Source organism: Talpa europaea (assembly GCF_964194135.1).
Source record: "Talpa europaea genome assembly, chromosome: 10".
Classification (NCBI taxonomy): domain Eukaryota; kingdom Metazoa; phylum Chordata; class Mammalia; order Eulipotyphla; family Talpidae; genus Talpa; species Talpa europaea.
In genome coordinates this window covers 35,762,403-35,787,141 of record NC_140077.1, presented here as the reverse complement: position 1 = coordinate 35,787,141, position 24,739 = coordinate 35,762,403, and the positions used below count along the sequence as shown (strand labels likewise).

The 24,739-nt window shown below is 42.4% G+C and overlaps 1 protein-coding gene across 1 annotated transcript; it reads left to right on the top strand.

Moving 5' to 3' along the window:
* Window positions 1–3,328: 3,328 nt before the first annotated feature.
* On the top strand, window positions 3,329–23,428 carry DYDC2 (DPY30 domain containing 2; the record flags this gene model as incomplete). The annotated part of the gene is made up of 3 exons (XM_084245438.1): window positions 3,329–3,475; window positions 3,840–3,962; window positions 23,423–23,428. 3 exons carry the CDS (start codon window positions 3,329–3,331, stop codon window positions 23,426–23,428), a joined length of 276 nt encoding a protein of 91 aa, XP_084101564.1.
* Window positions 23,429–24,739: the final 1,311 nt, after the last annotated feature.

Here is a 24,739-nt window from a genome sequence, read left to right as displayed (position 1 = left end):
TAATATATTTTATTTTATATAATTCTTACATCATTTTTCATTTTTGCACAATGTGTGCATTTTCATTTTGTTTATATTCTCCATAAGGTTCCGCCCCCCCTTATTTTGACCCTAATCCCTCCCCCTCCCCCCCCAATTTATAGTTGCTTGTTGCTTTTGATTTTTCTTTATTATAATTAGTCTTTTTCCTGGTCCCTTATTTAAGCTTTCTAAATTCCTGCTATTAGTGTGACCATCGGTATTTTTCTTTTCTTTCTGACTTATTTCGCTGAGCATGATCCCTTCCAGCTCCATCCATGTTGCTGCAAATTGCATGTGTTTATTGCTGAGTAATATTCCATTGTGTATATGTACCACAACTTCTTGATCCAGTCATCTGTTTTTGGGCGTTTGGGTTGTTTCCATAGCTTAGCCATTGTAAATAGTGCTGCAGAGCGGTGCTGAGCAGGAGAAACTTCACTAGACGCTGGCTGAGGTAATCAGTGCTAGTGTAGGTACTGACCTATGGAAGGTGGGCCAGTTTGGCGGAAGGTAACATGATATATACCACACCCCCACCCCCTCCACCACTACCTCAGACTTTAATTCTCTTATTCTTTTTGAAGTCAGAAATCCAAAATAATTTCATAGGGCAAAAACCAAAGTCAACAGGGCCCTGGGTTTTTCAGGAGGCTTTAGAGAAGAATCCACATCCTTGCTTTTTCCAGCTTCTACAAGCTTTTCTCATTCCTTGGCTCATAGCCCTGAATCACATCACCTTTGCTCCCTCTACTTCCTTTTTCGCATCTTCTTCCCTGTCAGATCTTACTGTTTCCCTCATATAAAGGCCCTGATGATTACATTGTGCCTACCTAGATAATACAGTATAATCTCTATAAATTGAAACTCTTAATCATTTCTGCAAAGTCCCTTTTTCCCTATCAAGGTAACATTTATCAGTTCCAGGTATTAATACTTGCACACCTATGGGGTTCATTATTCAGCACTACCACCCTGGGTGTTTCATAAGAACAAGGACATTTCCTTACTCAGATTTCAGCTATCTGAAACAGAAATTTTAATCTGATATATCCCAGTTATATAATCTACAGTTCACTTTGTTTATCCAGTTTTCTCAGCCATGTTTTTTATAGAATCCCCCCCCCACACACACACACATCCAATCCAGGATCATGTGATCATGTGTTGCATGTGGTTGTTCTGCTTCTTTGATTTCAGTCTTTCAGGAACAGTTACAAACTGTCTCTTAGTGTGGTTTTGTTTGCTTGTTTCCTCAATTAGATTCAAGTTTTGCATTTTGGGTAGGAATCCACACAACTGTATTAGGCCCCACTAATCTAAGCCTCACATCAGGAGACACATGTCACATTGCCCCTTTATTGGTGATGTTGACTTTGATGACTTGGTTACAGTTGTTTGAACCAGGTTTCACCACTTCAAGTTTCTATATTTCCCTTTGGAATTGATATATAATCTGGGTAGGGACACTTTGAAAATACATAAATACTGTACTTCTTATCAAATAGTCATATAATTTTAGCACAAATTGTTTCAGTTACACTATGATGATTACAAAATAGTGATTTTTTTTGAAGCTTTATTATTCCTTCCAGATTCTACTTGCCTCCATTCACACTCACTTATTTACTATTATCTGACTCATAGATCCTTATTTTATTCAATTAGTTATAACTCATTACAATCACTTATTTTGTTGGACAAATTGTCCTAGATTGGATATTAGCAGTGACTTCAAGCTGAGTCTTGTTTCCCAACCATTTTATTTTTTTAGCATCTTTTAACTTTCTGGGATAACAAAATGTTCTTGGCTTACTTGGACTTTCCCTTTTCCTTGGAATTAGCCATTTTCCCATGGAACAATGATTTCCTTTAAGTGGTGAAGGGTATTTCAAAACAAGGCTGAATGTTCAGTGTGCTTATTGTTACTGAGGTGTTTTTACTATAAGCCTTTGCAATACAAAGGGATGAGAATTTTTCTTCTATACCCATATCTATCTACCTATCTTTCCTTCCTTAAACTGAAAAATGCCTCCAGAAAAAAAATGCCCCCAGGGCTGGATTTAAGCCTTTATTATTAGCTCTTTTGGAGTTAAACTATATAAACTTCAGGAATAGAGTTGGTCAAAAATAGGCCAGGGAGGAGACCATTTCCTGTCACAAACTGTTAAAGTTAATATTTAATAAACCAGGGCCTCCCTGGTGGTGCAGCGGTTGAGCGCTGGGTTGCAAAACTGCCCACGGCCTCTGCGGCGCTGGTTCGATCCCCGGCTGTTCCCCGGCCACCGGAGGAGGGTCCCACATGGCGCGCAGACCTCTCCTGCCGCCTGCTGCTCCCCTCAGCAGTGTACTTCGGTTTACCCAGTGCATGTATAAACAAAACAAACAAACAAACAAATAAATAAATAAAACATGCCTCTATTAAAAAAAATTAAAAAAAATATTTAATAAACCATATGCCAGGTTAAGACTTTACATGTATGTATTATCTTTTTTAATCCTCACAATTGCAAGGCACAAGTCTTTGCTATTCTGTTCAACAGATGAGAAAGTTGAGACTCAGCGACACTGGATGACTTGCTGAAGATCACACAGCTGATAAATGGCAAAAGCAGCACTGGAACTCGGTCTGTCTGATCCCGGAGTCTGCGCTCATACAACACCACACTGCCACTCCTAATTTGTGGTCTACCTCAGGCTGAAATCTGATTACTAATAATTTGAAGGGTATCAACTCAACCTGAAATGGTTGCTTGCTTCAACAGTAGAGTGGAATGTTGTATTAAGGGCTGCAAGTCCCTGACCAGGAGCTACAGTGCCCAGCATTTTCCATCCCTTTCCTTCCCAGGGCTTCTCAGTAGTCCATTGTGAAATAAGTTAGCCTGCTGATCTGTCACAGATGACTGTAACTTCCACTGTCACAATGGTACAGTCGCTGACTGCTCACAGCTCCTCTTGGCACCTCCTGCCTACTTGGTTATTTCCTGCCTACTCAAGGGTAGAACTGTATGGGTAAGTGGAAGCCACTGCAATAGCTATCTATCAACTTCTCTCAGGGCTGATTATCTCCAGGATTTATTATCTAACCTAGGACAGCAGGCGAGTTTTAGGGAAAAAAGCCCATTTGAATGTTAGTGCTACCGGTAATTCTGTATTGATTGGTTCTGTTTCTATTGGGAAGGATAGGATCCAGAAACAGCTCATATTTGTCCTGAAATGAATCTGTTGGTTAGTATGTGTTTATTTTTTAAATCAAATTAGGTTTGTAAAATAGTGTGACTCTCTTTTGGTGCTTCCCAGGTCCATAAGAATGGAAACTGAATACCTGAAGAGGTGCTTTGGAAATAGCCTGACCCAGGCACTGGAGGAGGTGGCAAAAGTTCGGCCAAGTGACCCCATAGAGTACCTGGCTTACTGGCTTTATCATTACAGGAAAACTTCTAAAGCAAAAGAAGAGGTGTGTGTACACATTGGATTGGCTTGGGGAAGCCTTTTAGCTTTCCCAAGGTAACTTGAAATCCAAAGCACAATTCCAGAGTTGGCTTGGGGAATTTCTTATTTTATCCAACTTGTGAAATGCACTTAGGCCCAGATATTCCAGAAGTGTTGGGAGTCTGGGGACAGAAAGAGTGAAACCAACCTAGAAAAGCTGTGAGTTAGTGGGTTTGGATATACTAGCAAGGTAACACTAGTTATAGGAGTAAACTCAGGAGTTTGAAGGCCTGGGACCTGAGGTCTGTAAGGTGTGCAGGGGGAGTGAAGGGGTCTCTGTGCATGCCTCCGCGGGGCTGATCTGACTTGACTCTGTCACATCACCCCAGAATAAGAAAGAGCAGATCCAGCTGAAGGAGGAGCAAGATAATAGCCTCAAGGAAACTGAAGCAACAGAAATACTGAAGCAAGAAGAGCATCAGATTCAACAGAGAGATGAACAGTGTCACAAGGTAGGAGGAGGAACACAGCATTGGGCACACACATCTCAGTGATGGCCCCAGGAAAAACCAAGTCAGCTAGCCTGGGTGCAGAGCACTTAACACTCCAATTTGACTACCTTTTCTTCCATATTCATATGTTTATATGTAAATCAATCTTACTGACAATTCTTGTCAACAATATAGTTGCCAATGAAAAAAGAAAATGTTCAAAGGCGATTCCATTTCAGATTTCAAGAAATACCCAAATGTTACTGGTTTTAAAATCAGATTTTAAAAAAATGAAATATGTCACTGTGAGACACAGGGCAAGCTAGGGTTATTAGGCAGTTTCAGGGACAGTGCAGGAGGGACCCCTGAAGAATTTAGGGAGGCTTCAGAGATATAACCAATTCCATTGAGAAATAGCTTGCCCTGTGTCTCAACTGGGAGCAAAAATATTTTCAAATAAAATCCTTTGAGTCATTTTCAAAATGTATTTTGAAAAAGATCAAACATGGTTACTAGTAACCATGTTCAAGTGTACACTGCAAGTGTATACTATTTGCTTAAGTATTTTCTTCACTAGATGTTATTAGTTTATGTATCAAGCCACAGATGCCACCTCTGTGAAGCTATAATAGTGGTCATAAATTATTAACTTCAAATAGTTGAAAACAACTGTGTATTTATTAGTCTAACAAGTATGTCTTTTATCTCCAAGAATTTTTGCCACTGTCTTCTTGAAAACTTCTTGTGCCATTTTTCATTTTCTAGAAAGTACAAGATACCTGGATAGGAGATTGATTTACTGGGTTTGATATCTGACATCATTTTTACGATCACTATATCCTGTGTGTTAAAATCTTTAATGCAGCCTTGTACAATTCCCTAGCTTTTGCTAATTTCCAAAGTCAACTTTGATGAAGACATGAAAATATTAGGCTTATTTATATTTATACTAACATGCTCAGCTTTCTTCTCGAACATTGATAGATATATTTTTTTTAGTCCAGATGTTTTATTAATAAATTGAAATGACAATAGTTTCATACTATTGTTAGACTATAGTCTAAAGGAACTCTCTCTCAGAAATAATTCATTCTTCCAACAGCTGAGAGATGATAGAGGTGGTATCAGTAAGCAAAAGTTACCATGACCTTACTGCCCATACTAATGCTCTTCTGACACAAGCTTCACTGTTAATAGAAATAGAAATATAGAAGGCAGAGAAGGACTTCCACAACTCTACCTTGGTTTTATGATGCCTTTATTAAATAAAAATTGCTCACATGAATATTTTGAATTGTCCTTTTGTGTAGTGCTCAGGTTTATTATCCTGTAGCAGTATTTTTTTTAAAAGATTTATTTTTTATTTATGCCTACAAGAGCTAGGGTACAGGCCAGAGATGCGAGGGTTGAAAGGATTCACCAGAGACAGAGTGGGGAGCAGAACAGGCAGATCTACTGAAATACACTGCTGAGGGGAGCGGTGAGTGAGACAGGAGAGGTCTGCTGTGCCATGTGGGTCACCTCCCTGGGCGGGGATTGAACTCGTGTTGCAGTGGCTGTGGATTGCTTCATAATGCTGCGTCTAAACCCCTTGCGCTACCAGGGAGGCCCTATAGCAGTATTCTTTAGCAAGATTTAGTTAAAGAAAAGTAGGCTCTTCTTTTGCCAAGTGTGAAACAAAGGCGGTTGTAAGGGAAGATGAGGAATGAGAACCAACACAAGGCTGGGCTATGTACAATTCCTCAGTTTTTAGGGAAATGTTCATATGCAAGTTGTGGTTATGGAAATCAATTCTTTTTGTTAGAAGGAAATAAAGAGAACCCAACAGTGATCTCCCTTCCTGGTAAAGGAGGGCTGCATTATTCAAACAGAAGTTACTCTCCTAGTATAAATTGAGAGAGCTAGATAAAGGGCACAAAGGTAGAGATACATCAAATAAGATAAGCATCTCAGTTCTGGTTTCTTGTTAGCTCAAGGTGGCTTGCAAACTATCCCTGTCTATTGGTTACCTTCAGATTTTTTGTCATTCTATTCTAAAAACCGGTTTCAAACAGGCCCAGGATGGGCTGCATGTAAGGTTTCAGCAGACCTGCTGATTTAGCCAATGGGTTTATATGCACATGCTTAGAGCATTGTGAGATTTTTCTTAATATCTTAAAACCATCATTGCTTGTGTACAACTTAGAAAGTCTTTTGAGTATCCCAGATTGAATACGAATGTTCCAGTACATGTATTCAAGAAGGAATAGAAACAGAGCAATATGTGTGGTAGAGGTCATATCCAATTACAGGAATCAAGAAAAGATGGACACAGGAAGTGGCATTTCAGTCAGAATTGATCCTGGGACCTCTGGGCTAAGATGGGGGTAGCGTGTCCATTTCTCTCCTTTAAATTTGTGAAACTATTTATAATAAATGTTTTAATTCCTTGTCTGCCAATTCTATTTTCTTCATTTGTGGGGGTCTGTTTCTAAGAGAAAAGTACTTTTTCTCTTAATGATGGTTCACATTTTCCTACTTTTTCACAAATCTAATCTTATTTATATGCTGAATATTATAGATGACACATTTCAGAGCAAGTCTAAATTCTACCATTTTCCTTTAAAAAGTGCTGAGTTTTATTCTGGCAGACAGTTATTAAAATACTGATGGGTCATCTGGGTCCTATCAAGTTTTGCTTTTTACTAATGCAAGGCTATTAGGTTTTGTTCCTAGGCTTAGGCATGAAATGAAAATATTCTGTTCTTGCCAAACTGAGTATGATTTACTCTCTACCAATAACTTTTTTTGTTTTCTATTTAGCCACTGACATCTGTAGCTAGTTCCACAGAGCAGACCAAATCCATGCAGGAGAACGCAAAAGCCCTGAAGAAAGAGGCGATAGAGCAGGAATCCCTGCCAAGTACTTCTATTATGAGTCCAGGAGAGCCGCAAGAAATTTCTTTTTCAGTCATTCAGCCAGACTAACTACAATGTCCAAACTCCAGAAAAAATAAATTACCAGGATTTTCTACATGAAATTGCTCACAAAATGCATCCTAGCTCCAAATCTCCTCCTTAGGTTGTCAGAAAGTGGTGTTCCCAGTGGTACTTGTAAGCAGTGGCGTTGTAAGCAAAGCTGCAAGCTGATAAAATGACCAGGCAGAGAGCTTGTACTTGAAGATGATAAGTATGTATGGATTAAACCAAGAACTGAGGGACTTTGGGAAGAGGTGTCTGCAGGGACTCTGCAGCACAAGTCCTGTTCTGATAGCCATGAAAACCTCTTAATCATGTGAAAATTTGAACTAGTCACAGGCAAAAATAAACTCAAGATAAGGATTTCTAAAAAATAAGTGTTTGAGAATTTTTGGAGATTAAACAGTAAAAACACATCACGGATGGTCCTGTCTTAGTTTTAGCTGAACTTGCAGTCAGAAATTGTAAAAAGATAGTGTGTTTGGGGGAAGGTTCATTTCATCGTGGAGTGGTTATCTATTGTTAAATTAATTACTTCTAGGGTGTGACTAGGTTGATTTGTAAAGATCAGTGATTCTCTCCAATGGCCTCAATTTCCATATCTCCACTTTTGGTCTGTGCCTCGGGATACTTTTCGGTAGCAGTATGATACTTGCTAGAGCAGATTTTTTTCATTTCTGTAGCTGGTTTAATAACATTTTATCATTTCTACCCCCACCTACAGCTTCTGGTCTTGGTTGTCTCTTCCTAAATTCTTTACTCTTAACGTTACAGAGCAGGAAGAAGAGTACCCCAGAACCCTCAAACCTGCCTGTTCTAAATAAGTTCTGCCATCCGCCGCATCAAGACAAAACATATAAGACCTTTCTTGGAAAGGAACTTTTACACAATTAGTGTGCAACAACAAAAAGAGAAGATGGCTTTCAAATCAAGCACCAGAAGTTACACATCCCCTTGTAGGAAATGCCCAGCCAAACAGGGCTGGCCTAAAGCAGAGCCACTGATGCCTGAAAGCCTGCCCATAAGTCTTAAGGCACCTTCCTATGGGGACCCATAGAAAAGGGTCAGAAACAGCCAGACAAGTTGGAAAGGAAAAGAGCAAAATCAAAATCAAGATAAAAGCTGCCATTGTTAACCTCACCAACGTGTCTCTCACCCACATCTGTTTCAACCAGTCCAGTACCAAAAGGCAAGCGCAGCTTCTTCACATGTCTCTCTGCTCCATGTTCTTCCTCCAGGTCTCCTTCTGGCTCTCCATCCTGCCTCCTTCCTTCTCCAGTCTCCTCTCCAGCTTCTTCTCTTCCCTCCTCAGCTCCACCCTTCCTAGGGTGTGATCAGGGACCTGGAAACTCCCCTTTTCCTGGGGACCACCCTCTTACATTAGCCTCCATCACTTACTATGACCCACCAGATTCTATTGATGAGGAACCAAGGTTCAGAGGCTAATGACTGATCCAAGCTTAAACAGTTAGAAACTGGCACTTGGGTCTGTCTGTCAGGAGCCCACCTACTTGGCTGCCAGGGTGTGCTGTCTAGCACTTTCTAATGAGGGAAGTCCAATTCCCCTGCCCACGGACATTTTGCTTCAAGTCAATTAAAGTCTTTTTCTTACCTCTTAGATGAAATGAAATCTTCAAAGAGCTTTCAGATGCTCATCGTTATCCAGAAGCATTTAAGTTCAGTCATGCATATTTTATTGTCTTTATGATAAGCCAAAATTAATAGACACACTAAGCATTTACAATCCCAAGCAGGATATTTCAAATTCATGTTAGATCCTTTAGAGACCCTATAAAAGATAAGTCCATAAATTAAAGTTTTTCCCAGTGATAGAGCAGTATCTTCTAGTGCAATCATTCTTTTGAATAATAAGTACTGAGTGATATTACCATATTTTTATGTAGCTTATAAATATTTTTCAAAAGGTTGAATAATGTCCTGTGGGGAAATAAATCCCCCTTTTCTATCTTTAGAAAGTGAATAAAAAGAATGACTTGGGGGGAATATATAAGAAAGCTGTGATATCACAAGATAATTTCAGAATATGGGAACAAAAGGACTTAAATCAACTAAAGATGTGGTTATAAGAAGGTGCTTGTCAGCAAAGAAAAACTGGTGAGTGATTCTCCTGACAGGGTTAAAATTTGTAATTCATATGAAGGCAGTTCAATGTTTGAGCCAATAGTTCCTCCAGGATGGCTTGCAGCTGAGTCATTTTGCTTGTCTAATAGCAGTAGAGGAAAGACCCTGGGTCTTTCTACTTTCATATTCAAGTTCTAGTCGTCAAAAAGAAACTTCTGATGTCTTTTTAAAAAAAAGCAGCTCCAAATGTCACAGATGGAGGAGAGTTCCAGTAAGGCAGGCCTCTGGAAGCATGGTTACGAGTCCTGCTGGCACTCGATGGGATTTCTTGGGTCTGCTGTCTTCTCAAGTCAGGGGCAAAAGATACCTGATCTAAATAAATAACTAGAACATCCTTCAGTTGCTGTTGTCAGAAAGGATGACCTCCAGGAATAAAATGACAAGATCCAAAGATATCATTGTATGAAAATCTCCACTCATTGATGAGTTTAGCCAAAGTGAAAAGGAATAAACAAAAACATCAGGAGAAACACTATTTGGGGCCTTTTGGGCAAAAATTGCTCCACCAGAGGTGGCCGAAAGGAAAGAAAGAATCTACTTATATTGCCAAGAAAGAAGAAACTGATGGGCAATCATTAACCCTAAAATTGTAACCGATGGTATTTTCAACCAGACAGCAATTATTCCCTTCTCCACTCTCCCCCCAAAAGTCACCATTGGGGACACATCCCAAGACTATAATTGCCAGCATGAAATACACCAGATCATTTGTCTGAAGAAACATAATTCTGTGGATACAACTAGCTGAGGAGAGACTTTGCAAGAATTATTACCAGGGGAGATACATTCTGCATGAATAATGCAGGCCAAGGAAAAACACCCATGAATACTAACCTATAGAAAACAATGCTTATGAGAAAAGTTAGCCAGAGAAAAATTCTTCAATAATCATTATTGTCACAATTAGTGCATAAAATCTGGATTTCTCTGTCAGTTTGGTTCAAATGCTCCTGAAAAGATTTGTAAGGATTCATGTCTTGGTCAACCTCTTTTCTAGATCCAATTCCAGATTGAATTCCCCCTAAAGGAGATACTTGGGGAATTGGATCCCAGTTCACTTTAGTTCATTAATAAGATATCCATTGATGTCACTTGAGGAAATGTGCCCCAATCATTTTTCTTAAAATTATACGCACATTTGTGTGTACACATACATGTGTATATATATGCATGCATATATATATGTGTATATGAATGAGCCTTGTCTTAATTATTTTTATTCAAGGGTCTCATGACTCCAAGTAACCTTCCCAGACTAATTATTTTATGACTAATTTTATTCATGGGATTTCTTTATTCAACAACTGATTTTTGAAGAGCATTTGACAGAGAAATCCAAAGGGAAATTCCTTCCAAATTTTGATCCAGATGAAGTATTTCCAGTGCTACCTTTAGAACATAATTATTAAGAAAATGACCTTCAAAAGAGAAATTTCACCAGAACAGAAGATGTTCAGAAAATTCATCAGAAAAAATATTCAAGGATTAAGGTATTCAGGAAAAAAAAAAAAAAACACCTCAAAAGAGGCAGATGCTGAAGAATGGTTTGCTGACTCAATGATAAAACTAAGCAAATTTCAAAATCAAGAGAAATTATATCCACATAGATAGGCAAGGCTTGTGGGCAAAGTTTCTTGGGATGAATCTTCAGGAGCAGACCAGGTTTACCAACAAGGTTCTACAGGGTAATAATCGAGAACATGCTTTCAGATAAATCAGTATCCATCACCAGAGCTCTTTAAAACTAAATATCAAAAGAGTAACTGTCACGAGAAAAACTGCATAAAGAAACTTAAATGTTAACAAATTCCTTAGCAAATCCTAACCACAAATAATAGTATATAAACCTAGTTAAATAATACCATCTGAAGATCATGTGTAAGATTAGACAGGATAAAAATTTTATAAGCAAATCTTTAGGAGAGGAATAAGTAATGAATACTTTGAGCCAGAGTAATTCTCCCCTACAAAAGGGGTCAGAAAATCTATGGTTCCCACTCAGTGAAATTCCTTGGCACACACACTTCCAAAGGCAGAAAATCTTTCTCCAAAGATAGCCAAGACGAGATGTCTTAGTATTTGGGAGTCCTTTGGAGACAGGCTGAGCTGACTGAGCCCAAAGTCATTTGCCATGGCCCATCACCATGTGTTCCTGTTTCCTCTCCTGCAGAACTTATCTCAAGAGAGGTCCATTATCTCAAATCATGTCTTTTCAAAAAAAAAAAAAAAAAAACCCAACTAGATAACCAAAATAAAACCCAACTAGATAACCAAAATAAAGTTAATCCAAGGCAAAAATATTCCCATCATGTCATCTCACTTGAAGCTCTGTCGTCAGGGTTACCCATGTTAAAACTTGAGAAGGGGGGCCTCCCTGGTGGCGCAACCAGTTAAGCACCGCACTATAAAGCAATCCGCAGCCTCTGCAGCACTAGTTCCATCCGGGCTGGCCAGAGAGAAACCCACATGGTGCAGCAGACCTCTCCTGTCTTGCCCGCTGCTCCCCTCAGCAGTGTATTTCAGTCAGTCTGCCTGTTCTGTTCCCCACTCTGTCTCCGGTGAATCCTCTCACCTCCCGCACCTCTGGCCTGTACCACAGCTCTTGTATGCATAAATAAATCTTAAAAACAAACAACCAACTTGAGAAGGGCGTCCATCAATAATCCACCACCAGAGGGCAGTATCAGCAAAGTGGCTGACGGCAGGGTAGGAGCTCCAGGTTTAGTGAACATTTCCAAGCTTTGAGCCCTGCCTTCCACCCACCCCTTTAAGAGTTTTGTTTACACATCTTGCAGCATCAACTCCAGAATCTTGCAGTAGTCTATCCCAGATGCCAATTTACTTAGCATCTCACCTTTTCTTAAAGCAAAGATATGAGCATTTCCTAACAATGTCACAGAACAAAAACACACACATACACGCTAACAATTCTGAGAGCTGATTCCAATAAGAGTACTTTGATTTGGTATTTCATTTATTGTCATCATGAAGACATTCCACCATAATTATTATGCAGTCATTGAAAGCAATAATGTAGAAAGATGTGTGTTTACGTAGCAAATGTGTTATCTCAGGGGTATGTGTGTGTGTGCACGTGTGTGTGCATGTATGCATATAGAAATATATAGAAAGATGGTTATTTGATAGCATCTCAGCTGAACATTTTTGTTATACTTTTCTGTTATCTTTATAATGACTGTGAATGCTGTATAAAATTTTAAAATTATTTTAAATAAAGATATTTTTTCCATTGGGGAAATAAAAATTTTTAAAGGAAATTGTATCCAACATTTCTTTATTTTGAAAAGCTCAGCTCAATTTCTTTATTTTGAAAAGTATGGAATGTCTATCTGTAACTCTGCCTCTTGAGTGTAGACAGAATGTCTAATCCCCCATTTGTGTTTCACAGGATTCTCCACCAATCTCCAGGCTGGGTAAATAATGGAATGAAATGTTTTGGTTACGTTCTCTACCACTGCTTCCTCTAGGAGGAAATATAGCTCTCTGTTGAGATTGTTGGGTACCTGCTAGTCTTAGGGTCACAATTCTCTGCTGGGCAGACTAAGTGTATTAAATATCACACTATTTTATCTTTTTTCCCCTTGTAACCTGTCAGTACTTGTCAGAGACAAGTACCTACAATTCGGTGGAAAAATCTATTAGAGGCAGCTGGAGACACTACCACAGTTTTCAGTTTACCTGATTATCTATTTCCTGAACATAATTCTAAATAAACTGTTATGCTACTGAAATACAAGAACCCACAGAAACAGTATTGTCATAACACTGTACTTCAGATTATTATAATGGCCTTTGCAGTTGCTCATATCACAGTCAGTACTTATTATGATCACAATTATCACCATCATTAGCCAAATGTTTCTGACTCTTTCCTAACAGGCATAATCCTCCAGGTTTCTCATATTCAGTAAGTCAGTCTCCGCTTATTTCACCCATGAACATCTGTCTCCAAACTTCCATTTCCCTCTGACACTTAAATGAGCTAATTCCCATATGCACATAGTGTTGTGTGCCTGGTCCAAATCCTTGGTAACATCAACTGTCGCTGCTACTGCTGTGGTGGTGGTGGATGTGTCATTATACAAAACCCATATAATTTTAAACCTGCAGTTGACTCTTTGTGGATATCCCCATGCCCCCCCACAACCTCCATGTTGTGCCCAACGTCGACCAGTGCAGCCCCCAAGGACACAGACAGCCGATGCAAGAACACAAAGGACTTTATTACGGGCTCGAGTCTGGGCTCACGACAAGCACCGATGCAATGGCAGAGGTCGAGAGCCCTGAACAGAGGAAGCAGGGGTCTCTTATAGGGTCCCAGGCTGGCGCGAATTTTGAAACAAGCTGGCAATTGTCCATTGGCTACTACAAAGGCATTTTGGTGTGCACGGTTATAGTTTCAAACTGATTGAATGGTTAGTGATGCTGTCCCATTTATGGATAGGACTGCCCTCATTGGCGGCTGGGATGGTCTGCTTTTTCGTCACCAAGTGGAGTGAGGGTTGTGACTTGAAACTATGTCCAGCATGTGGCTGTATAAGGACTAACATATCAAGGTGGAGGATATACAAAATGGGGAAACCTTGGCTAAGCTTGGTTCCACACTCCACTATTTTCTCTGGACATTGACCAAAACCCAGACTGTGTTTCCTCTCGCAGCCATGGGGTGTCACCAGCACTTCAACAACTTTCATCTGAAATGATCAATAATTTCTGGAGGTTTTTCAGCATGGATTCTGTTGGGACCAAACATCTGCTTGTACAAAGAGCCAACTTTTCTGGTCTGCAGAAAAGTTTATTTTGTTGTCACAGAGGTTTACTTCACATTTAATTTTGTGTAAAATACTCCTGTTTTAACCTCCACATTTCTCATCTTAAGATGAGATAAGTAGATCAAGGGACAACTTGAAAGTAATTATGGTTAATTATTGAGCACCTACTAGGTGCAGTCACTGTCCTAGGATACAGAAGTCCCTACCCTGCTGGAGTTTACAGAGTAAACTGAGGTCAAGTACAAAGACAGAGTTAGAGGAAGGACAGAAGCCACTGGGCAGGTAATGCTGTATAGTTATGGGGCCTATCAATGTTGCAGCCCTAATCTGGGTCTGGACTAAAGGTTGCCCAAAACAGCAGCCCATGATGTTTGGGGGAAGCCAGCTGTCCTCGGGCTTGCATAATTGGTTTTTTTTTTTTTAATAGAGGCATGTTTTATTTATTTATTTGTTTGTTTGTTTTGTTTATACATGCACTGGATAAAGTCAGAAGCGCGGGAGGGTGAGAGAATTCACCAGAGCAGGGAGCAGAGCAGGCAGAAGGACCGAAGTACACTGCTGAGGGGAGCATCGGGCAGCAGGAGAGGTCTGCGCACCATGTGGGACCCTCCTCCAGTGGCCGGGGAGCAGCCGGGGATCAAACTGGCGCCGCAGAGGTCGCGGGCAGCTTCGCAACCCAGCGCTCAACCGCTGTGCCACCAGGGAGGCCCTTGCATAATTGGTTTTAGGTATGAGGTGGAAATTTATAAATGAAATGATGGTCTGTATGTGTGTTTCAGTTGATCATCCATTCATGTGGTCATGAATTAAAACTCCAGCTCTACCTTTTCCTTGCTCTATAACCTTGGTCAAGTCACTTAAGCTCTCTAAGTCTCCAATCCTCATCTCTAAGAGGAGGGTAGTAATGATTTCTTCATAGAACTCTTGTGAAGATTACCTGTCTAGCCCTGGACCAGGGAGATCATGAGCCCGACCACAATTGTTAGTTTTTATCTTCATTATTAAAACAATTATGTGTACACAAAACCATTAGGTGGAAATGCCTAACAGCTCACAATTGTGGAATTGATCCAGCACAATCCTTACAGGACAGGATTGTGCCCTACAGGAGGTTCTAATCCAATAGAGAAGCAAATCATACACTAAGTAATAGCCACACAAGGAATCATGTCCCAAGAAAGGAACCACAAGTCTTAAGAGAATCAGAATCATGAGAAGCTGCTGTAAAAAAGGAGAATTGGTCTAGACCTTTGGATCTAAACATCAGTAGGGGAGATAGGAACAATGGTCAGGGCCAAGTATCCAAGATGATGCAGAGGGGAGCCAACCCACTGACCAGGGTTCCATTTACTGGGTAAATTAGAACATAGCCTGTACTTACCAGGAGGGCCCATCTGCATCCCAATAAAGTCTCCTCCTTCTTTTTCAAGGCTTACAGTAACTGATAACCTGAGTCATAAAGATTGCAGCCTGAGGTCTCACATCTCTCTTATGAAGAGAGGAAATGTGGAATCTGCTTAAAGAACTTTCAGATCTGCCTGGAAAAGGACTAAGCCCCTATCTCAGATTCTGGTGCAGCCTGCATTCTATGACTACCCCTGAGGGCACATCCAGTGAGACCCATCTGCATAGCACAGTGTCCTTACACGGCATTACCAGCATTATCGGCCAGAGTTACACAAATCAACCTAAAAATAAAAAAAAAGCAGATAGTTTCTTGCTGAGAGGTTCAGGGAAGGCTTCAAGAAAGAGGGCAATATTGATCTGGATCTTGGTAGGGTTTAGGGAAAATACTCTAGAGAGAAGAGCAAAGCAAGACAGCGGCAGAGGATGGAATAAATGCCTGACCTTGTCTGCATTTAATGAATGAATCCTGGGCAGACCTAGTCCCATTCCTGGCCTTCCTGGTGCCCACAGTGTCTGCCCAGAGAGGAGTCACAGCTTTCACTGTGTACCTGAGTGTACAAGGCCCAGGATGGAGACTAGGTATTGCCTTGTGGGTGAACATGCACTCTTTCCATGGCCTTTGCCAGAAGGGGACCAGGGCTAATGACAATAGTTTCAGTTTCTGTTCGTCTGAAAGAGTATTTACATGATTTCAGTTTCTAGGTAACTATTTTCTGGAAAACATAATCTCATCAAAGTCCCGCACACTATATATGGTTATCTGCTTTTCCTTTAAAAAAAAAAAAAAAAAAGAAAGTTCAGACTTAGGGAGATAAGACACTGCCTAAGTTTATAAAGATAAAGCCTGTTAAAACTGAAATTCAACCTTGGCCCCTAGTCTAAGCTTAAGTCACAATCAATATTAGTTTCCAATGAGGTAAGATTGAAAAGTACATTAGGGTGGGTTAGAGATGGCCTTGAATACCTCACAGAATGTTGTATTCAGTGAGGATATTTTGGAGGCTCCACGCTCGTTGTGGAGCCTCCTTAATTAAGCCTAAACACAAGGGAGCTTGTAGACCCAAGCCTACAAGCCCCCCAACTTGCAGTCTAGAAAAACTGATTTGAGATTCAACAGCATCTGCTGTGGGTGTAGCTCTAGATCCAGAATTCAGGAAGTCTCCCCAGGTGCTGGGTGTGCTCACTCTGCCATGGTCAAGCAACTCTTCGAATGCCTATCATTGTCAGGACCAAGGTGGCACTGGTTTTCACAGTGAGGTACTGTTGTGCCCTGTAAAAATGAGTAAACGAGGAGGCTGATGAGGGTAGAAGGAAGAAAAGAGTGTGATTAATGAGAATTTGGTGTCTCCCAGGGCCTCTCCTCACTGCCCTGGCTTTATTTGGGAGTATCAGGGGCTCTGGGCTCCTCCTTTCCCCAATGGAGAAAGAGGGGAGACTCACCAGAACTGCTGGAGCACGAAAAGTATCCACTGTGAGTCAAATTACCTTAAATAAGTGGAGAAGTGGAAAATCTCTGTGCCTTCTATATTATTGCACGAGATAGGATTTCCTTCCTTTTCAAGGCTGAATAGTATTCCAGCATATGTTTATCCATTTATCCATTGATGGACATTTGGATTGCTTCCACTTCTTGGTTATTGTGAAAAATGCTGTTATGAACATGGTTGTATAACTCTCTTTTCAAGACACTGCTGGATTCTCACATCTAAGAGGCACTGAGTTCAGGTGTATGTTTTATTACTAGTTTTTTTTTTTTTTTTTGAAAAGAAAAAAAATGTCTACTCTGAAAGAGTAGACATATTGGAATTAACCCTTCAGATGGCCCAGGGACATACTCATTTTAAGAATTTCACACACTCAAAGCTAAGATTTTGACACTTGACAAACTCCTAAAGCTGCACCACCAGAAGGAGTTAGGGCAGTCCTAAACGTGGGCCTTGCAGAGAGAATCCTGCATTCTGTAGTGTTGTCATGAACTTCAGTCACATTATCTAGGGAGCCTCTGCAGAGATAATGCACATCTATTAATGTAAAATTTTATCTTAGGATGAGCCATGTATTGACTTGTTGGACAAAATGGGAGATTACACACCAGGTGTGTAGAAAGTCATCCTTCAAATGTAGTCATGTATACCTTACCCTGAGGGGAAAGCACTTAGAATTCATACATTTTCCTTTGAAAGGAAGGTTTACTTTTCTCTCCTGTGTAGATTGTTGAAAGGTCTGGTCAAAGATCAGGCTTGCAGGCCAAGGATCAGGCTTGCCATATTTACATTCCTAAATATTGGAAACTACCCCTCCAGCACAATGACTCAATGGGGTGGTGGGTGTTTTTTAGATGACTAATTGTTTAGTATAGGCGTGCCTGCTGGTTGGGGTGCAGAAGTTACTTAAATCACTAATCACAGAATCCTCTTCAGAGAAAACTATAGTGAAACTTGGCTGATCCATTGAAAGTTTCCTGTAGGAAGAGTCATGCCATTCTTCTTATTAACAGTCACCAACCCATTGTCTGGGAGTGTGAAGATGACGAGCACCATCTCTACCATGGAGAACCTAGTCCAGTGGGGGAGACAGGACTGGGGTGCAGTCCTGGGGTAATAGAAAGAGCAACAAACTATGGAGCCCAGAAGAGGGGAAGTAATTTGGGTAGACTGTGAGGAAAAGCATCACACAGATGAGATTTGACCCGGGCATTGAAGGATGAGGAGGAATTTGAGAGCCAGAACTCTAGGCTAGGGGAATGGTATATATTCAAAGATAGTGTAGTGTTTTGAAATCTATAAGCAGGATTGAGGCTACTAGAGGGAAAGGGAGGGTAGGAGCAGGAATAAAGGGGGTAGGAGGCTCATTGGTCTAGGGTAATACATTATTAGTGCTTTAGTTGTGGGTATGGTGTGGTGAGATGGTTTCACATCTGAGACAGTGTGAAGCTATTCCCCTAAATCATATACAGTGTTGTAAACCAATGTTACCTCAATAAAGAAAAAAATGAAAGGACAGTGCCATTAAATAACAGAGGGCATGTGAGGTTGAGACTTGTGAAGTCCTCTAATAAAGAACACTTCAGAACAGGGCCACAGTACTCCAGGGACTTCTGCCAAGAGCCTCTGGGCAGACCCAGTCCCATTTGTGGCCTCCCTGGTGCCACAGTATCTGACCAGCGAGAATCCATAGCTTTCACTGTGCACCTGAGTACCCAGGGCCCAGGATGGAAATTAGGGATTGTCTCCTGGGTGGCACAGGCACCATTTTATTTAGTACCTTGGTGGGGGAAGGGGTTGTGTGCTAAATCACTGAAGAAGAGAACTTGCCAGGTACAGTTTTGGGTGGTATTTCCTGGGGTGAAACCGAGGTGAGTGTGCTAAACACCCCCACTCTAAGTCACATTGTTACTATCTGGCTTCAGTCATATTAACTTGAATTACAATGACTATGGTAATTTTGATATTTGGTTATTCTTTTGTGTAATTTTGAAAAATATTCTCATATATTTGTGTGTCCTTATAAAATCTGAATTCAGCGTTAGTCAAATGCATGTAGTACAAATGCACATTGTTTATTCTCCCTGGGTTGAGTTTAATTGTTGTGTGAAAACCTTCTAAAAGATTACATTATGACTGGGCACTGAAATAAAAAGGTCATTGTGAATGCAGAAATTCAAGGAAATAGCAATGGAACATAAATTTGATAGTAGTAAAGGAAATTTTGTCATCAGAAGAATGACCTCATTTTCCTATTTCTTACAAAGCAACAATCAAAAAGTTCATAGTACTAAGAGAGAAGCACCCCTCCTCCACACATGTGCATGCACACATACACACACACGCAATCTATTGTGTCTTGCTGCTAAGATTGTAATGCCATGGGAAATTTGCCAAATCTCTTGAAGAAGATAAAGAAATCCCAAAGCAGTGAGCAGCTGGTGTCATCATTTTGTGTGTTTTGAAGGACTATCGTTAAGATGTCAAATATCTATTTATCAAAATTTCTTGCTAACTGTGGGTCTGCTAGATTTAAGCGGCCTATTCGGCCACCATTTTTTTTTTTGTAACCTGCAGTTCTGCATTCCTATACAAGGTCAGAACTGCCTGGTCAATCAGTCACAGGAGCAAAACCTTACAAGGTGCCTTTCAAATCAACCAAGAGCAGAAAGCTTGATCACCCTGGGAAGGGAATGCATCACGAGGTATGACTGGGAACACCCGGGGGGCCGATGACCGATGTATGACAAGGGACCCCAAAAGCTGATCAGTGGAACGCCTTGTTGATAAGACTGGAACTGTGGCCGGGGTCTGGGGTATAGTTTCAGTTACAACACTTGGTCATCAAGCAGATAAGAATTATCTGGTCAGCAGACTCATGTAACTTGGAAGCCCTAGATGACAAAAGAACATTCTTTAGTTTCACCCACCTTTTTCTCTTTGTGTTCCTACCCCGCATAACTGATGCGGTATGATTATTCTATCAAATAAAAAGGCCAGGATCTTTCTTGTTCAGCAGCATCCAGCATTGTGCTGCCTGCTCCAAGATATCTGTTTGTCAGTGTGGTGTTGCTGAAGCAACTGCTAACTTTGAGCAAAAGGCAACAGTGAAGTCCTCGGAAATGCTGTGTCACCCGTGTTCCTAATAGTCCAAGGATAATATTGTACAACAAATGCAGGTATCAGTGACTCTGAGGCCAAATATAATAAAGAAAAGTCAAGTTTTAGATGTGAAGATATCTTAGGAATACTTTAACAAGCTATTTTCACTTCTTTTTTTTCTTCTAAGCATATAGACAATGATAAATTAGATGGAAAACAAACCAGAACTAGTCCCATCACCGTACAGCAGTGCCCTGATCAATGTGATTGGCCAATCAGAGCGAGGCTTGGTCTGACTGCTCCCTCCCCATGCTAGAACCTGGAGCTGCCCTGTGAACACAGAGGAGGCACCAGCATTAACATGAAGCCAACACAGCACACAGACAGCATATGAGAAAAGCAAAGAACCTGGTTCACTGATGACATGATTGAATGTCTGGATTTCCTTAAGGCAGTTTGAGCTGGATTCTATTGCTTGTAACCCAAAGTGTCCATACTGAATGAAGGTTCAGTAAATGTTCACGAATACAGCAAATGATATGCGGATTTTTCAGGCAGCACCCCCAATCTGGGAACAGAATGATCCCACTATCCTATCCTCAGTCAGTTACTGATTCAACTGGTGAACCATTCGTCTATTAAGGGCTCCAGAAAGAGAATCTTAAAGCCCTTGCTGGGAGGCACACTCTGGAAGTAAAGCATTTTTACAGACTTTTAAAAAATGAGAGTGGAATTCAGGGATATTGGCAAGGAAGAAGTGATGTGAAGCTGATCCGTGCACATCAATTTTTGTGGCACATAACAATTTCAGCTCTTGTTTTGACATTCACACATCTACAGAATGGGAATCTTGTCCTGAGATAATGAAGATAAGCATTCATTTTTACTTTATTTTCATTTCTACTTTATTTTCATTTCCATCCTAGCTCCTTCACAAACTGTTCCTACTGAGTGCAGGCACACTGCAGGACTATTAGCTTTAAAAATCTTGTCATTCTGATGGCCTGGATCACTGCTGAGTGAACAGACAAAGCGAGCTCAACGTGGAGGTGACTGTGATCCTGAGTCACAAGTCTTTACCCATGTCTGCCTCCTGCTTGCAGTATTCTTTGCCTGCCTCTGAGGGACAGAAAAGTTTCCCAGTTTCTGTCAAGATAACAAAGTTGTTAAAAAGATTCCAGTTGAACTTAACTTCTACTTCCTCAAATTCAAAATCTAGGTTATTCTATGACCTTTACAACACTAGAATTCTTTTCTCTTTAAGACTTGGCATACAGGTGTTTTTGTTTTTGTTTGTAATCTTGAGCTTTGTACATAAGTTTTCCTGTGCCTACTGCCCATAATTTAGTCTTCTTGTCTGAAGACTGCTTTTTAATGAGTTTAGCTTATACCTTCTGGACAAATTGGGAGTGTGAGCAGTGTGTTAATTAGCTATCAGATCTAGCCTGGCTTTTGAAGTCCGGATCTTTGGAATGTTACATGAGTGTAAATATACTCATGACTTCTTTTGTATCTGGTGAATAATTTTATCACAGCAAACCTCAGGGAGCCTCCCAGGATTCTGACCCTTGAATAGGTCTGTCATTGAGCTCTGGAGAACCATATCCAAAAGAAATGGTTCCTGTTTTTTTCTAAGTGGCTCTTCTTCCTTGCAACCTTCCTTACTGTTCACCAAATATCCTATTTCAGCTTGGAGAGAATAAGTCTTCCCCTCCCTTTCACCAGGAAAGGAGAATGAGGCAGGATTGAGAAAGGTCCTCAGGGGGGAAACTCTGCTTAAGACTACACCAACATTGTACCAATTTATACCAAGTATGCTCAGGTCTTCAAATCAAATACATGCACAATCACTCAAAAATGATCCCTGTCACCACCAATCGTGACCCACACTCTCATAACACTTTGCAAGTAGATCTTGGTGCTGACCCTGGACCAGGTTCCCAGCCCCCACACGTAAAGCAAAGGAATTCAGTCTGGTTATGGGAGAGACTTCTTGAACATACTCAATAGTGTACAAGGAATCTGGAGTCCAAGTGGTTGTTTAGGAGTTTGGGTATCAGGATGGTCAGGGAAGACTTTGGACTGTATACCAGCAGCGTTCCAGGTGGAGGCAGTGCAGGCAGATGTCCGCGGTGCTTTGCCACTTCTTTGCACACTACCCTGACATGGATCAAGCTGTTGTTCCCATGATATTTGAAGTTCTGTATTGTGAATCAGTTCTTCCTGTCTTTGAAAAGGTGTCCTCCCAATCCGCCCATTTTCCTTAAACAGTGTGGACTGCCGAGTGAACGGAGGGAGGAACGGAACTAAGGGGTCAAGCCAACTCTAGTGATATTCAGAATCTGCGCAGTCAAGACACATGGGGGGGGGCGCGGGGCGGGGGCGGGAGGGGGCGTGCTCCAGGTGAGCTGTCGCTCACCACCCTCTGCCTAATGGCCAGTATTTGGGGGTGAAAGAGAATATGGAATGAGGCCAGAGGTTGGCAATTCTGAGTTTGCTCCTAAAGCTTAAAGTCACACTCATTGGAAAGTGTCGGTCCTAAAGATCCCCCTTCCCTATGGTGGGGTGGGTGGGTGAAAAAGCACCACGAGAAATATTGCTCAAGCCCTCTCGGAGAACGGCAAGGTGGTGACTGCCCGACATGAAAGGTGCTTTCAGATGCCATTAGGACAATCAGGGTCTCCTTTTGCAACCGGCAGAGGCCCTAGGAATGCGTCACGGTTTTAAGATCGCCGCTTTCTCAGGACTGAACGAAGCTGAAGCTGTGGGAAGAAAGCTCAGGCGCGCGCTGCAGGAGACTGGCACTGGCTCGGGGCTTTGATCCCAGGGGGTCGTGCAGCCTCGGCTGGGAAACCTGCACCGAGAAGGAGCTCCTCCCACAGTGGGCACAGTGGGCGGGGCTTATCCCCGGAGAGGGTGGAGGGAGGAGCTCCTCCCAAGGAGGGCGGGGCTTCCCCGGGGAGGGTGGAGGGAGGAGCTCCTCCCACAGTGGGCACAGTGGGCGGGGCTTATCCCCGTAGAGGGTGGAGGGAGGAGCTCCTCCCACAATGGGCGGGGCTCATTCCCGGAGAGGGTGGAGGGAGGAGCTCCTCCCAGAGGGGCGGGTCTCGGTCACGTGGGAGAGGCGCAGCGGCGCGCAGCGAGGCGCAGGCGCGCACCTGCGCAGGCGCGGGGTCCACTCCTGGGACCCTTGGGGTCCGGGAGGCTCAAGTCCGCTGTCCCCCTCGGCGTCCGCCGGGAGAGGAGGCGGGCGGGAGGGAAACACTAGCGGTACGTGTACGCTTAGGGCTCTGCGAGGCAAGTGAGGTTCGCGAAGGCGGAATCCGCCACGGCAGGTGAGGAAACTGAGGCAGGATCGGGAAGGCGGGCCGCGTGGCGGTGTGCGGGGTGTTGATGAGGCCCGGAGCCGGCGTGATCGCCTTTCGTTCCGACCCGAGGCCTGCACCCTCCCTCAAGGAGGACGCCCCCTCCAGCCCCGGCGGCGCCCCTTCCTCTAGCGCGGTGCTCCTCGGTCGGTGGGAAAACCCCACCTTTGGGGTTAGAGCACCGGGGGCCGGAACCCACCCAGGCATAACCCCCTTTTCCCCTCCCCCAGGCTTGAGGCTGGTGGCTTGATGGCACTGACCTGCCTGAATCGTAGGGACAAAAAAATTGACAAAAGGACTTTGCCCTGCGGCGAGTCTGCCCCGCGGGGCCGGGCCAGGGGCTACCGGGGCATAGTAGGAATGGTGGGCGCAATGGCTCGAGTTGAGGGGTAGAGGCCACGGGACCTGGCCGTCCTAGCCCCTGTGCTTGTATAGGGTCGTGTGTGTGTGTGTGTGGGGGGGGTTAGATTTATTTATTTATTTATACAAGCACTGGATACAGTCAGAAGCGCGGGAGGGTGAGAGAATTCACCAGAGCCAGAGCGGGGAGCAGAGCAGGCAGAAGGACCGAAGTACACTGCTGAGGGGAGCAGTGGGCGGCAGGAGAGGTCTGCGCGCCATGTGGGACCCTCGCCCGGTGGCCAGGGATCGAGCCCGCGCTGCAGAGGCTGCGGGCGGCTTCGCAACCCAGCGCTCAACCGCTGCGCCACTGGGAAGGTCCTGTAGGGTCGTGTGTTTTATGGGACCCTGGTTTCTTTTTTTTTTTCCAGAATCTCACATTCACCTATTTCCTCCTTTCCATCAAAGGGTATAAAACTCCTGACAAAACTTGGAAGAGCCCAAGTGTGCTGTAGTGTGGGGATAAAAAGAGGAACGAGACACCAGCCTGACAGTCTCGTGGTGGTTGTAGGAGCGGGGGTGGGGGTGTGTGTGAAGGAGATGGAGAGCAAGAGTAAGGTCCATTCTGACTAGGACTCTGGGGAGACAGCACACCTGGGGAGTCAGAAAGTGGACTAGGATGCAGGCCCAGCTGACCCTGGGCCAGTTTTCCTTTACCATAATATATACCACGCTTGTTTTTGCCACACAGTTACTTAGACTTTATTTTCGTGGGTTTTTTTTTTTTTTTTGTCCCCTTGTATTTTCTTTTGAGCTTGACCAATGGTTAAAAAGAAAATGATCACGTAGGATTTACTTTGAAAAACATTAACCAGCTTGTATAGTTTTGGTTGATTCTGCCCCCACCCAGCCCCAGTGACTGAGAATTGAGATCCAGAATGTACACCCTGCCTCCTTGGAACATATACAGTCATCAGGAACCCTTCATTTTGTGTACCATCAACATTTTAGGGGTTATCATTGGTTAATCTAGAATTGAGAAACAAGTATATCTTACATTTATAGCATTCTTTGTAAGGTAGTTTACACAGATTCCATATTTTGTCCTTTGATTTCTACAACTCTAGAAAATAATTCAGGGATAATTTTCATTTTACTGATGGAAAAACGGTGCCTTGTCCAGATTTTACAATTTTTAGGAATTTGAA